A 14,737-nucleotide genomic window follows, 5' to 3' on the forward strand; every position below is an offset into this window, starting at 1 on the left:
GTTTATAGCAGCAATGTCCACAATAGCCAAACTGTGGAAAGAGCCAAGATGTCCATCAACAGATGAATGGATAAAGAAAATGTGGTATATATATACAATGGAATATTATGCAGCCATCAAAAGGAATGAGAGCTTGCCATTTGCAACGACGTGGATGGAACTGGAGGGTATTATGCTGAGCGAAATAAGTCAATCAGAGAAAGACATGTATCATATGACCTCACTGATATGAGGAATTCTTAATCTCAGGAAACAAACTGAGGGTTGCTGGAGTGGGGGGTGGGGTGGGAGGGATGGGGTGACTGGGTGATGGACACTGGGGAGGGTATGTGCTCTGGTAAGTGCTGTGAATTGTGCAAGACTGTTGAATCTCAGATCTGTACCTCTGAAACAAATAATGCAATATATGTTAAGAAAGAAAAAAAGAAGAAGAAGAATGTAGCAGGAGGGGAAGAACAAAGGGGGGGAAATCGGAGGGGGAGAAGAACCATGAGAGACGATGGACTCTGAAAAACAAACTGAGGGTTCTAGAGGGGAGGGGAGTGGGAGGATGGGTTAGCCTGGTGATGGGTATTGAGGAGGGCACATTCTGCATGGAGCACTGGGTGTTACACACAAACAATGAATCATGGAACACTATATCTAAAACTAATGATGTAATGTATGGGGATTAACATAACAATAAAAAAATTTAAAAAAAAAGAATTAAAAAAATTTGATTAAAAAATGGAAACACAACTGTGCAAAACCGTTGGGATGTAGGAAGTATATAGCAATACAAGCCTTTCTCAAGAAACAGGAAAGGTCTCAAGTACACAACCTAACCCTACACCTAAAGGACCTGGAGAAAAAACAGCAAATAAAGCCTAAACTCAGCAGGAGAAGAGACTGAATAATGATTAGAACAGAAATCAATGAAATAGAAACCAAAAGAACAGTACAACAGATCAACAAAACCAGGAGCTGGTTTTTTGAAAGAATTAATAAGATTGATAAACCCCCGGCCAGACTTATCAAAAAGAAAAGAAAAGGACTCAAATAAATAAAATCATGAATGAAAGAGGAAAGATCACAACCAACACCGAAGAAATACAAACAATTATAAGAACACATCATGAGCAACTACATGCCAACAAAGTAGGCAATGTGGAAGAAATGGATGCATTCCTAGAGACATATAAACTACCAAAACAAACAGGAAGGAAGAGAAAACATGAATAGACCCATAACCAGCAAGGAAATTGAAGCAATAATCAAAAATCTCCCAAAACACAAGAGTCCAAGGCTGGATGGCTTCCCAGGGGGAATTCCACCAAACATTAAAAGAAGAACTAATACCTATTCTTCGGAAGCTGTTTCAAAAAATAGAAATGGAAGGAAAACTTCCAAACTCTATGAGGCCAGCATTACTCTGATCCCCAAACCAGACAAAGACCCCACCAAAAAGGAGAATTACAGACCAATATCCCTGATGAACATGGATGCAAAAATTCTCACCAAGATACTAGCCAGTAGGATCCAACAGTACATTAAAAGGATTATTCACCATGACCAAGTGGGATTTATACCTGGGCTGAAAGCGTAGTTCAACATCTGCAAATCAATCAATATAATACACTACATATATAATAGAAAGGACAAGAACCATATGATCCTCTCAATAGATGCAGAAAAAGCATTTGACAAAGTACAGCATCCTTTCTTGATTAAAACTCTTCAGTTTTATCCAGTATAGGGATAGAGGGAACATACCTCAAAATCATAAAAGCCATATACAAAAAGCCCACAGCAAATATCATTCTCAATGGGGAAAAACTGAGAGCTTTTCCTCTAAGGTCAGGAACACAGCAGGGATGTCCACTATCACCACTGTTGTTCAACATAGCACTAGAAGTCCTAGCCTCAACAATCAGACAACATAAAGAAGCAAAGAAGTAGTCAAACTCTTACTCTTTGCAGATGACATGATACTCTATGTGGAAAACCCAAAAGACTCCACCCCCCAATTGCTAGAACTCATACAGGAATTCAGCAAAGTGGGAGTATATAAAATCAATGCACAGAAATCAGTTGCATTTTTATACATTAACAATGAGACAGAAGAAAGAGAAATTAAGGAGTCGATCCCATTTACAACTGCACCCAAAACCATAAGATACCTAGGAATAAATCTAACCAAAGAGGCAAAGAATCTGTACTCAGAAAACTATAGAACACTCATGGAAGAAGACACAAAGAAATGGAAAAACATTCCATGCTCATGGATTGGAAGAACAAATATTGTGAAAATGTCTATGCTACCTAGAGCAATATGCACATTCATTGAAATCCCTATCAAAATACCATCAACATTTTGCACAGAGCTGGAACAAATAATCCTAAAATTTGTATGGAACTAGAAAGGACCCTGAATAGCCAAAGCAATCTTCAAGAAGAAAACCAAAGCTGGTGGCATCACAATTCCAGACTTCAAGCTCTATCACAAAGCTGTAATCATCAAGACAGTATGGTACTGGCACAAAAACAGACAAATACGTCAATGGAACAGAATAGAGAGCCCAGAAATGGACCCTCACTTCTATGGTCAACTAATCTTCGACAAAGCAGGAAAGAATGTCCAATAGAAAAAAGATAGTTTCTTCAACAAATGGTGGGAAAATTGGACAGCCACAAGCAGAAGAATGAAACTGGACCATTTCCTTACACCACACACAAAAATAGACTCAAAATGGATGAAAGACCTAAATGTGAGACAGGAATCCATCAGAATCCTTGAGAACACAGGCAGCAACCTCTTTGACCTCAGCCGCAGCAACTTCTTCCTAGAAACATCGCCAAAGGCAAGGGAAGCAAGGGCAAAAATGAACTTTTGGGACTTCATCAAGATAAAAAGCTTTTGCACAGCAAAGGAAACAGTCAACAAAACAAAGAGGCAACCCACAGAATGGGAGAAGATATTTGCAAATGACATATCAGATAAAGGGCTAGTATCCAAAATCTATAAAGAACTTATCAAACTCAACACCCAAAGAACGAATAAGCCAATCAAGAAATGGACAGAAGATATAAAGAGACTTTTCTCCAAAGAAGACATCCAAATGCCAACAGACACATGAAAATATGCTCAACATCACTCGGCATCAAGGAAATACAATTCAAAACCGCAATGAGATACCATCTCACACCAGTCATAATGTCTAAAATGAACAAGTCAGGAAATGACAGATAGTGGTGAGGATGCAGAGAAAGGGGAACCTCTTACACTGTTGGTTGGAATGCAAGCTGGTGCAGCCACTTTGGAAAACAGTATGGAAGTTCCTGAAAAAGTTGAAAATAGAGCTATCCTATGACCCAGCAATTGCACTAGTATTTATCCCAAAGATACAAATGTTGTGATCTGAAGGGGCACCTGCGCCCTAATGTCTATAGCAGCAATGTCCACAATAGCCCAGATCTCCATCTCCATCAACAGATGAATGGATAAGAAGACGTGATACACACACACACACACACACACACACACACACACACACACACACACAATGGAATACTACTCAGCCATAAAAAATGAAATCTTGTCATTTGCAATGATGTGGATAGAAGTAGAGGGTATTATGCTAAGCAAAATAAGTCAATCAGAGAAAGACAATTATCATATGATTTCATATGTGGAATTTAAGAAACAAAATAGAGGCTCATAGGAGAAGAGAGGAAAAAAATAAAACAAGATGAAATCAGAGAGGAAGACAAAGCATAAGAGACTCTTAATCACAGGAAACAAATTGAGGGCTGCTGGAGGGGAGGTGGGTGAGGGGATGGGGTAACTGTGTGATAGACATTAAGGAGGGCACATGATGTTATGTATGGTGATTAACATAACAATAAAAAATTTTTAAAAAAGGAGGGCACGTGATGTGATGAGCACTGGGTGTTATATAAGACTGATGAATCACGGACCTCTACCTCTGAAATTAATAATACATTACATGTTAATTAATTGAATTTAAATTTTAAAAATTCAATAAATAAATAAATAAATAAATAAAATGTCAACGGGCAAAAAACAAAAATATTTGGAAACCATGTATTTTATAAGGGACTTGTACCTAGAACATATAAAGAAAACTTACAATTCAATACAAAGACAAATAACCCAACTTTAAAAATGAGCAAATGATCTGAATAGACATTTCTCCAAAGATGAAACAGAAATAGCCAATAAGCATATGAAAAGATATTCAACACCATTGGTTAGGGAAACGCAAATCAAAACCACAATGAGAATCTACTTTTGCACACACTAAGAAGATTAGAATCAGTAAGACAGCAATAAAAAGTGCTGGTGAGAAATTGGAACCATCATATAGTGCTCGATGGAATGTAAAGGTACATATGCTTTGGAAACTGGCAGTTTCTCAAAAGGCTAAACACAGTCACCACATGACCCAGCAATTCCACTAGTACACAAATTTCATTGATGGCAGCATTATTGATAATAGCTAAAAAGAGGAAACAACCCCAAATGTCCAACAACCGATGAATGAATAAATAAAATATGGCATATCTTTAAAATGGACTATTATTTGGCAACAAAAAGAAATGCAATGCTGAAATGACCTACAACATGGATGGACCTCGAAAACATTATACTAAGTAAAAGAAGTGAGTCACAAACAGCCACATTTGTATGATTCCATTCATATGAAATGTCCAGACTGGGCGTATCTATATACAGGGAAAGCAGATTAATGGTTATGTAGGGTTGGGGAGGATGGAGGAAAAAGGAGTGACTGCTACTGGGTACAAGAGTTTTTTGGGGGGGTGAAGAGAATATTCTAAAACTGATTGTGGTGAAGCACTGAATTGTACACTTTAATTAGGTGAATCATATCTCAATAAGGCTGTTATTAAAAGAATACAATCCAGATAAATTTCTATATGCACAAACATACACAAGATTATAGTGTTTTACTTAGTTATTTTATATCTGTTTTACACTGAAAAACTTGATTCGTAATAACACTACGATTGTCTTACCTATATCTGTATCTATACAAATAAAAATAGTACCTGAGTAACAATATTAATATTACCAACATTAGTAAAAGGTAAGGTTTTTTTGTAGTTCTTTTTATTCCTAAACTGTATCCCATCAAGAAGCATAGTCAAAATACTGTATTATAAAGTTATTTGATACAGTTCATGAATGTTTAGGTCACACTTTTGTTTCACTTTAGTTATTTTTAGGGGTTACCTTCCCCCCCATTTCAACCTAATTTTGTTTTATAATTACATAAAATATTTACATGGTTAAAATGTGAAAACATGGTATATTTAGATAAGTCAAGCTCTATTCTTGCCCCCTCCAATCTTTTTTTTCTCTTCTACTATTGGTAACCATTTTATTTTATGGCATATTCCTTCATCTTAAAACAAATTATAAGCAAATACATAAATACATAAATGATAGCCTACTATATACAACTGACACTTTTTTTTAACATTATATTCTGAAGATCACTGTATATAGAAAAGTATTCATTCCGATGGATACAAAAATGCAAAAAAGCCTTACAAATATTTAATAGTGATAGTACAGAAGGACACAGTATGATTTTCATTCTGTAGAAAGGAAAATTCATTCCTTTTGCTGCTGCATGGCACTCTATTATTTGAACTTGGGCATCCAACGTATGGATTTACTGTAATTTATTCACCCAGTCCACTACCAATAGACACATAGGTTGTATTCAATATTTTGATATTATTGCAAATAGGGTTGCTATATTTATACTTTTGTCAGTTTATCTCTGGGATAATTTACTAGAAGTGAGTATGCTGAGTCAAAGGGCAAATCCATGGGTAACTGTCTCCAATACTGTCAAATTCCTGTCCATGGAAGTTGTTACATTTTGCATTCCCACAAGCAATGTATGAGAGTGCCCATTTCCCTACAGCTCAATCAATAAAAAAACGTTATGGAACTTTTGGATTTTTGCCAATGTGATAGGAGAAGAATAGTGTCTCAGTATAATTTTAATATGAATTTCTCTTACTATGAGTTAAATTGAACATCCTTTTATATGTTTAAGAGGCACTTGCATTTGTTTTTCTGCTGTTATCTTTAGTTTTCTATAGAGTTGGTGGTCTTCTCTCTCTTTTAAAAGTTCATATATCAGGGATAATAATATGCAGCAAATATTTTTTCCAATTTTTTTTTTTTACTTTGTTCACAGTTTTTTTCTCCCCTAAGTTTTTCTTTTAATGTATGTAACCAAATTTATCAATCCTTTCCCATATTTTGGATTTTGAGTCCTAGTTAGGAAAAATTTCATCATTTCCAGGGTACCTGTATTTTCTTCTATTATTTTATATGAGTTCATTTTTTTGATTCATTTGAAATTTGTCTTGGTGTAGGGTATGAAGAATGAGTAATTTCTGACATACTGATATGCCTGAGTAAGCCTAGTACCTGCTGGCTTTACAGTCTGCGCATATATATTTATTCACCTACTCAGTGTACTGCAAAATGAAAAACATCACGCATTGCTCTGAGGCCAGGGAATTTTATATTCCATGTTAGAAAATAAAAAGTTCCACTTTCACAGAATGAAATCATACCGTGATCTACTGCTATTAAATACCCTGAGAGGCTTTTGCATTTTTGCAACTACTGGAATAAACCACATACTTTCTTACTGGTTGTGCCAAGTAAGATAAATTAAACCAAAGATAACCAATTCCTGGATTAATGACATTTATTAATTAAAATTAAGGTTAACAGGTGAAAATTAAGATTAAATGGGAGTTTTACACAGGGTAAGTGCTCATATCTTTTTTTTTTTTTTTTTAAGTGGGCTTAAAAAATGTGGGGCTGGGCTTGAACTCACAACCCTGAGATCAAGGCTGGAGCCAAGACCCAGAGTCAGATGCTTAACCAACTGAGCCACCTAGGCACCCCTCAGTATCTTTGTAACTGAAATTTGATCAGTGTGATTCTATGGGTAGTTTTTGTTGCTTTGAAAAAAACAAATAACTGCAAAGCTTGCGAGGTTCAATTTTGTAAATGCATTAGGAATATCACCTACCATTATTAATATTATCAATTTTAACATTAATCTTTTCCTCATACTGACATTATGTGATAAATGTATATTGGTATCTTCATGAAAAAATTAAATGGCTGAATCAGTAGCAAAATTAGAACTTACACCAACTAGAAACTAATACCAAAGCTTATTTTGTTACCCAGAGGAAAAGGTATAATGCTACAAATAATTTAAGTTTGATATTATTTAAATTCATGTCTATTATGTGGTAAGTTCTGAGGAAATTTTTTGAAAGAATCAAAGTTTCTAGAAAAATAAAGCAGACTGTAAATGTCAGGGCTCTGGGACGAAAAAATCTCACTCTTCTACTTTAACTGCTCAAGCATATAAGGATTCGTTATTTAATGAATGGCCTCTACTGGAATTTCAATAAAGCGAATAAGGAAAGCAACATATGATAACATCAATGAATAATCTACAGTCTCATTTTGCCTACTTTAAGCAAACTTTTTAATTTCAACCCAAGAATAAAAACCAAGTCCTCAACTTTGGCATTTTCAATCTCCCTCTATTTCAGATAGTGATGTCTAATGAGCTGGGAGATAATCAGGAAAGATGCAGAAAGAGAGATCGCAAAAGTCCTGGATGACATATGGTTCACTACTGGCTATTGAAAAACTTCATTTTATAGATGAAGAAGTTACTGCTCAGAGTTTGTGACCTGGACAAAGTTGCACAGCTGGTTAAATGGCAAAGCCAAACCCAGGTTTCAGGTCTTTAACTGAGTCAAATGCTCTTTCCAGTTTGCCATTCGACTGGTCAGATTAGATAACTGGGAAAAAAAAGTGAAGCTGGTTCAATGTAAATATGTATTCTATGTCAGTTTAGAAGTTAAACCCAGTTTTAAACATTCAATTCCATTCTTTTTCATTATTTAAATTATTGAGAAATCTCAATATGAAAATTCAATTGTTTTTACCTTTGCCTAATACATTCTTTTTCTCTATTATTTAATCTTAGGAAGTAAATACTTTTCTAATGGAAAACATTACCTTATTGAATATAAAACTCTCCATTGAAACAAAATTCCATACACATTACTTATAGGTAGGAGACTAAAAGGATAATTCTACTACAGGATCCACCCGAAATATACTGAACATTTAATAATCATATTTAATTAATTTATACCATTTCAGATATGGAAACTGAAGCTAAGGTCTAATTCCAGTCTAAAACATACTGAGTACTTACTATGGACCAGATACTGGTGCTGCAGTCTGAAGATAAATTACCAAATTGAAGTAAAAACATGTATTTCTAACCTTTGGGACTAAGCTCATTTAAGCCATACTCCTGAGTGAAAGAAGTAAAATCTCAGCAGCCTCCTATGTAAGTATTCAATATTTTTTATGAAAATAAGACTTTGAAGAGTGTTTACAAAATACAATAGAAAGATTTAAATTAAAAAAATTCTTCTAGTTCCTGAAATTATTGAGATTATTAAGTTATATTCATAGATGCTAACTCCAATTTTATGACTTCTCAATGGTAAGATCATCTTATTTCAATAATATAGCATTTATAATACTCCAAAATACATTTAGAGATAGAACCTAGATCCCAAATTACTTGTTGAAATGAAAGCTGTCCAAATCTATCTGAGGTTTCTCTCTTTCCTAAGGTTGGGAGATTGCTTATGGGAAAGGACACGTGTACCTTTCCATGACAGCCAGGCACTCCTTTCTCCAGGTAAATCGACTCCCTCGCCGTAGTCGGAAGGTGCCAGATGTGGCAGAGACCGGGGGAGGTGTTTGTCTCCACTCTGGGTCCTCTATTGGAATGGGGGCTGGTCTCATACTTAGTGTAGCCCCTGAAATAAACAAGACATTTTTAGCAAATATCTTGCAATTTATTAAAATCAATGACAAATATAACCATGAACTCAACAGTTTTTGTCCTTCCATTGGAACTTGCAAGCCAAATACACCTGATATTTACATTTTTAAAAAAATCTCCTGGGCCTCTCATAGTGCCTGCCCCATGCCAATGCTAACTGTTGCCGTGACACCACTGCCTAGCCTCTGTGCCACAGGCTACAGGCACTGAAGCAGTTTGTACTGTGGGGGAAAAACAATTTGACCCAAACAAAAATCCAAAGGGACAAAAACTCTTCCTTAAAAAGTTTATCATTAATTACTTTAAAATGTCATTTTGGGGGGGGGTCACTTGTCTTTTATCTTTGTTTGTGTCATTTTTTTGAAACAAAGCCCCAAATCTATCTCTTTAGGGGAAAAGGGAAGTATGGTCTTTGGACCAATGACAACTTAATCAGAGTCTCTTCTGAAAAATCTTTCTTGAAATTTCTGACAGTTTAATCTTTTGAACAATACACACTATATGATCAGAACCTTTCATTACCACTCAAAGGACTCTTGTTATTGAGAAAATGGAGCCCTTAAATGTATGCAGGTAGGAGATGAATTTAAAATAACCCTAATTGTTGTAAATTCTTAAAGAAAAAAAGTCAAATAAGCATCAAAGACAGTAAGGTAGTATTCGACATGATTTTAGTCTACTAGATTAATCAGATCTCCATAGGTCTACTATGTTAAAGCTATATTGTTTATATTGTTTTCTGTTACCACTTGAATGTAATAAAACCAATGGGGGAAAATGTAATTGGGATATTTTATTAATTTCGACTAGCCTTTTCTCAAACAATGAACTGCTGATGATGCATGTATTCATTAGTTCACCATTTATCAAGGGGGTGGTCCCTTTCTTTTGGCTTGCTCTAGGTTAGAAGCCAGAAAAAACAAAACAAAACAAAACAAACCCAAAAAACAAAAACAAAAAACCCAACATTGTCTCTGACCTCTGCAGAGTTACTTCAAAGAAGTTAAATATAACTTGGTATGTGTTCATAAAGTTCAATCCCTGGATCTCCCATTGTTCCTTCATTCTTTTTTTTTTTTTTTTTAATTTTTTTAAGATTTTATTTTTGAGAGAGAGAGAGAGCGAGCACAAGCAGGGGGAAGTGGGAAAGGGAGAAGCAGGCTTCCCGTGGAGCAGGGAGCCCGATGTGGGGCTCGATCCCAGGACCCTGGGACCATGACCTGACCCGAAGGCAGACGGTTAACCGACTGAGCCAGCCTGGCGCCCCTCCTTCATTCTTTATACTGTTAAATTCATCTTCCCAAAGCATAATTATGATCATAGCATGCCACTGACCAAAAGCCTTCAAAAAGTTCCCACTGCCTATGGAATAAAATACAACCTCTTAATATAGCCCTAGAAAGACTGGTTAGAAATTGTTAGAATTATGTGGAATAATGCACATATTAATAAATACATATTTATTTCTTCATAACAAGAATCATACTTTATTTATTGTACCTTGTAATTAATAACTTGGATAGTATTTCTACTTTACTACATGCAGATCTCTTTGTAGATCCCCCTTAATAGCTACATATTTATAATATGTATTACAGAGGCCCAATATTTTAACCAATCCTGATTTTCCTCTCCAAACCTGTTGTTTTGTAGTCCTTCCCATCTGAGTAAATGACATCCCTATTCTTCAAATTGCTTGGCTCAAAGTTCTCAGATTCATCTTTGACCTCTCTATTTCTCCCATATACCATATATCTAGTCCATAGCAAACACTGTCAATTTTATCTTCAAAGAATCAGATCAACTTGTATTACTTTAACTAGTTTTAGAATAAGCCAGCATCATCTCTCCAAAGCATAACTTCCTGGGAAAGGTTCCAAAGATGGCTCTTCATAATAAGTCACACCTCCTGGTAATCATGCCCTTGAATTCTAAGCTGGTCCTGTGACATGTTTTGACAACAGAAAATGGAAACAGTTCGAGGCTAGATCATAAGACCCTTTGCAGCTTCTAACTACATCTTCTACAATGCTGGTTCTGGGGGAAGTCAGTTGCCATATTAAGAAGTATGACTAACCTGAGACTATGATATTGTAAGGAAGCCCAAGCTAGCCACATGGGGTGAAAGATGCCCAGCCAGCCCCCAGGTGCCACAGTTGAGGAAAAAAAAGCCATTCTGGGTATTCCAGTCGCAGCAGACACCATGTAGAGAACTGTATAACCCAGCAGACAGGGAGAAATAAGGCCCTAGGCATACAGTACCAATACAGCCATGTGGTAGTCAGCCCCCAAGGTGGTTCCAAAGGATCCCTGCCTCCTAGTATTCACCTGTTGTGTAGTCTCTTCCCATACTATATACCAGGATGAGTCTGTGTGACCAATAACATATGGAAGAAGTGATGATATGTCATTTCTGACATTATAGAATACACCATGGTGTCTGTCTTAGCAGATCTATCTCTTAGATCACTTGCTCAGGGGAAAAATAGCTGCCAAGTTGTAAGGACACTCAGGGAGCCCAAGTGAGAGAACGTGAAATCCCTGGCAAAGGGCAGGAAGGAAACTGGGGTCTGCCAACACTCAATGGTAGTGGTCAGTGGCAGATTGTCTAGCTGGCTGACAGCTCGACTACAACCTCATGAGAACTCTGAGCAGAACCATTTAAGCTAAGTCACTCCTGGATTCCTGACCCACAGAAATTGTAAGATAATAAATGTTTGTTGTTTTAGCTGCTCAGTTGTAGGGTAATCTGTTGCACAATAACATAAAATAAATATAAGACATTATAAGCATCTCCAGTTATTTTCCCACATTCCCCAACATGAGTATTAGGAGTATTACTAATTATTCACATTTATAAATTTGGCAGGCAAAAAAATTTCCTTTAATATAGAGATTTCACTATTAGTAAGAATGAGCCTCTTTTCTCGTTTACTGAACTAAAAAATATGTATCTTTTCTTGTGAATTTATATCTTTTGTCTTTTCTTTTGAGTTACTCTTCTTACTGGTGTGTTGAAACAATACCAATTGCTAGTCACACAGATTGCAACTTTTTTCCCAGTTTGTCATTCGTCTTTTATCTTTATTTATGGTGTGCTTTCTGATTTAAATCTTATGTAGGCACATTTGTCAACCTCTTCTTTTGTGGTCAATATGTTTTGTATCATTCAGAATATTTTTATAGTTTTCTTACTGTTTAAACCCCTAATAGATATATGATTTCCTGTTGTGTGTGATGTAAAGTAAGTATTTAACTTCTTCCTCAAACGGACAAGTATGTCATCACACAATGCTTTAGAGATTCATGGCTTAAATGTATGACAGATTATGTCCAGCTGCCATATAAATAAAGTTTTACTGGAACATAGCCATACTCATTCATTTACATGTTAAATCTATATCAAAGTTTTACATTTACATTACATTTGCATCAAAGTTAAAGTTTAGGCATAAGGGAAAAATATAGGGTTGGAGGGTTTCAAAGTCTTTGTTTTGGTACTTTCCTGCATGCGTGCAGTGACTTCAGCATAACAAGGGCTCTGGAATCTACCTAAGTTACATTATGTAAATTTTGTTCAACAGCCATAAGAGGTCCAAAGCAGAGCCAAGCAGCTATCATGGCTGAACAAGACAGAGGTAAAAACAGACTGGGCAAGGCAGTAGGTCCTCTCATCCAAAGCCTGGCTTCTGGTAAAAGGATAGTTTTAGGGTTTCAGTGGATGAAGGATAGGGAATAGGTCAGTAAATTATAATTAGTAGGCTACATTGTAACTATGGCATGTTTTCTTAGTTGAGTGATAAATGGGTATAAATAAAACAAAGAATACAGAGAGTCTTAATCATCAGATTGAAGAAAATAAATTAACTGATAATAATGGTTCTTTCTTGGTATTGGGGTTTATTGGTCATGTAACTATGCTTCTTTATAATATTCTGTATTATCCAATTTTTCTATACAAAGGAAATTTAGGTGAAATAAATTACTTTAAAAGAAATCAAGACAACTTATGCACAGATGGGTGGAAACTCAATTTCAAACTCGTAAACATACTGAATTTGAAACATAATATTATCACATTACTTTTGAGGGTTTTTTTTCCTTGCTCCTTTTTCTTTTTCAATGTAGCAGTATTTAAAAATAGCACAAGCAGCATTCTGGAACACTCCAATAAACACAGATAAGCTTGCTCTAGTCAAAGTGGATGGAGAGCAATGAATAACCCAAGAATGGGTTCAAAATTATAGACTGACAGAAAAATACAAAGATACTAGAATGCAGGAACAATGTAATTTTAAACCCCTCTGAAGTTAAATACAGGATTTCTGGATTGGCTAAAGAACCCACTTTTTTTTCCTTACAGGAAATGTGTTACCTATTTTCTTTACAGAAAAATTTTTTTCTGTCTTGTATCTGGGCTCTCATTAAGAACAAAATTTTGCACATTTATCTAGCAACTCTAAACCCAGGAGAAAAAAAAGTCTTTTCCTAATTTGCTGATAGAGTTTTAAATTTTGATAAATGTTCTCTTTGTATAGATGATAATTTTCTTATCAGGTTTACTTCTGAGTGAGCCTTTGCCAGTCAACTAATAAGAGTATGACTATAAGCATGTCATTACTATCCCATTCACAGAAACTAGCTTTTCCAAAAGTAATTTCTCATCATCCCCTATGTCACACACATGATTTCCCTGAGGCTCTGACACTCTGCAATAGTAAAGGGAGGAGGCACTACTTCTGATCTCCAAATTTACTTCATGTGCTTGCTATATGAGCCTCCTGGCAAACTTTACTTGTTTAATTTAGAAATAGGCAGAATCAGTGCCATGAGCCAAGAGGAACTCAGCAAACCCTGTCTGCTATAGTAATGTTTAAATTAGACAAGGGAAAAGACTGCTGAGCTTAATTTGATTAAATAAAGGGGTTTCTGATGTCAACCATGCTGAATTTAGTACCCACTTCTTTTAAAAAATAGGCATTTTCTTGTAAATGTTTTCATAAGAAACAAGATAAAATGTATTTGATCAGTTTCCATAAGTCTATTTTATTCATATTCCTTGGCAGGCTTTGGGGTATGCTGGGAAATTCTAATGATGGGTCTGTTTATTAGAGAACTACAATATATCTATATCTATTGGATTATCAGTAAAAATAACCTAAATATCACTCTATTATTTTTATTGCTGAGTCCACTTAAAGAGAGACTAAAAAAATCGTGTATCCAAATGGATCCAGAGTGAAGAGGTTGAAAAAGAGAACTTCAATCACGGTATTCAGAGAGAAATGCACTGAGCCCAAGAATAGAGGCAGAGAATGTACAAGCGTTTTTTATTTATTTTCTAAATGCTTACATTTAGAGAAAAGAAAAAAAGTACTTTTTCATTTTGTGATTTTTCTTAATTTTGCATTTTTTCCCCAAAATATAGCAATGGGACAGTACCATTTACATTTATTCTGATGAGCAAGTAAAGTCTGTGAAATAAAAGAACTTCCTATCAATAAGCAGGCCTGGACTATGTGAACCTAGGTTCTTCAGTTTTTTATATCTAGAAAGCTGTTAACAAGGCAAATTAATTTCTTTTTTGCCTCTTTCCTTCTCTCCCTGCCTTCTTTCCCTTCTTCCTCCCTCTCTCCTTTTCATGAAACTGTATGTACCTTTTGAATATATAATGCAAGTACAAAATTTATAAAGACACAAAAGGTTATATAGTTAACAGTCTCCCCGCCACCCTGTATTCCCAGTCTCTCAGAGCCTCTACAGAGCCTTCTTAGCTCCAAATACAGCCT

At 35.6% G+C, this 14,737-nt stretch overlaps 1 protein-coding gene across 12 annotated transcripts in view; it reads right to left on the bottom strand.

Moving 5' to 3' along the window:
* The window catches only part of HMBOX1 (homeobox containing 1), a 194,110-nt gene that overhangs the window by 42,927 nt on the left and 136,446 nt on the right, over window positions 1-14,737 (bottom strand). For all 12 annotated transcript variants that reach the window (XM_078069466.1, XM_078069460.1, XM_078069465.1 and 9 more), the window contains one exon: window positions 8,769-8,922. In XM_078069466.1, coding sequence (XP_077925592.1) covers window positions 8,769-8,922 — 154 coding nt within the window. The remainder of the gene's footprint in view (window positions 1-8,768; window positions 8,923-14,737) is intronic.

Source organism: Halichoerus grypus, chromosome 3 (assembly GCF_964656455.1).
Source record: "Halichoerus grypus chromosome 3, mHalGry1.hap1.1, whole genome shotgun sequence".
Lineage (NCBI taxonomy): Eukaryota > Metazoa > Chordata > Mammalia > Carnivora > Phocidae > Halichoerus > Halichoerus grypus.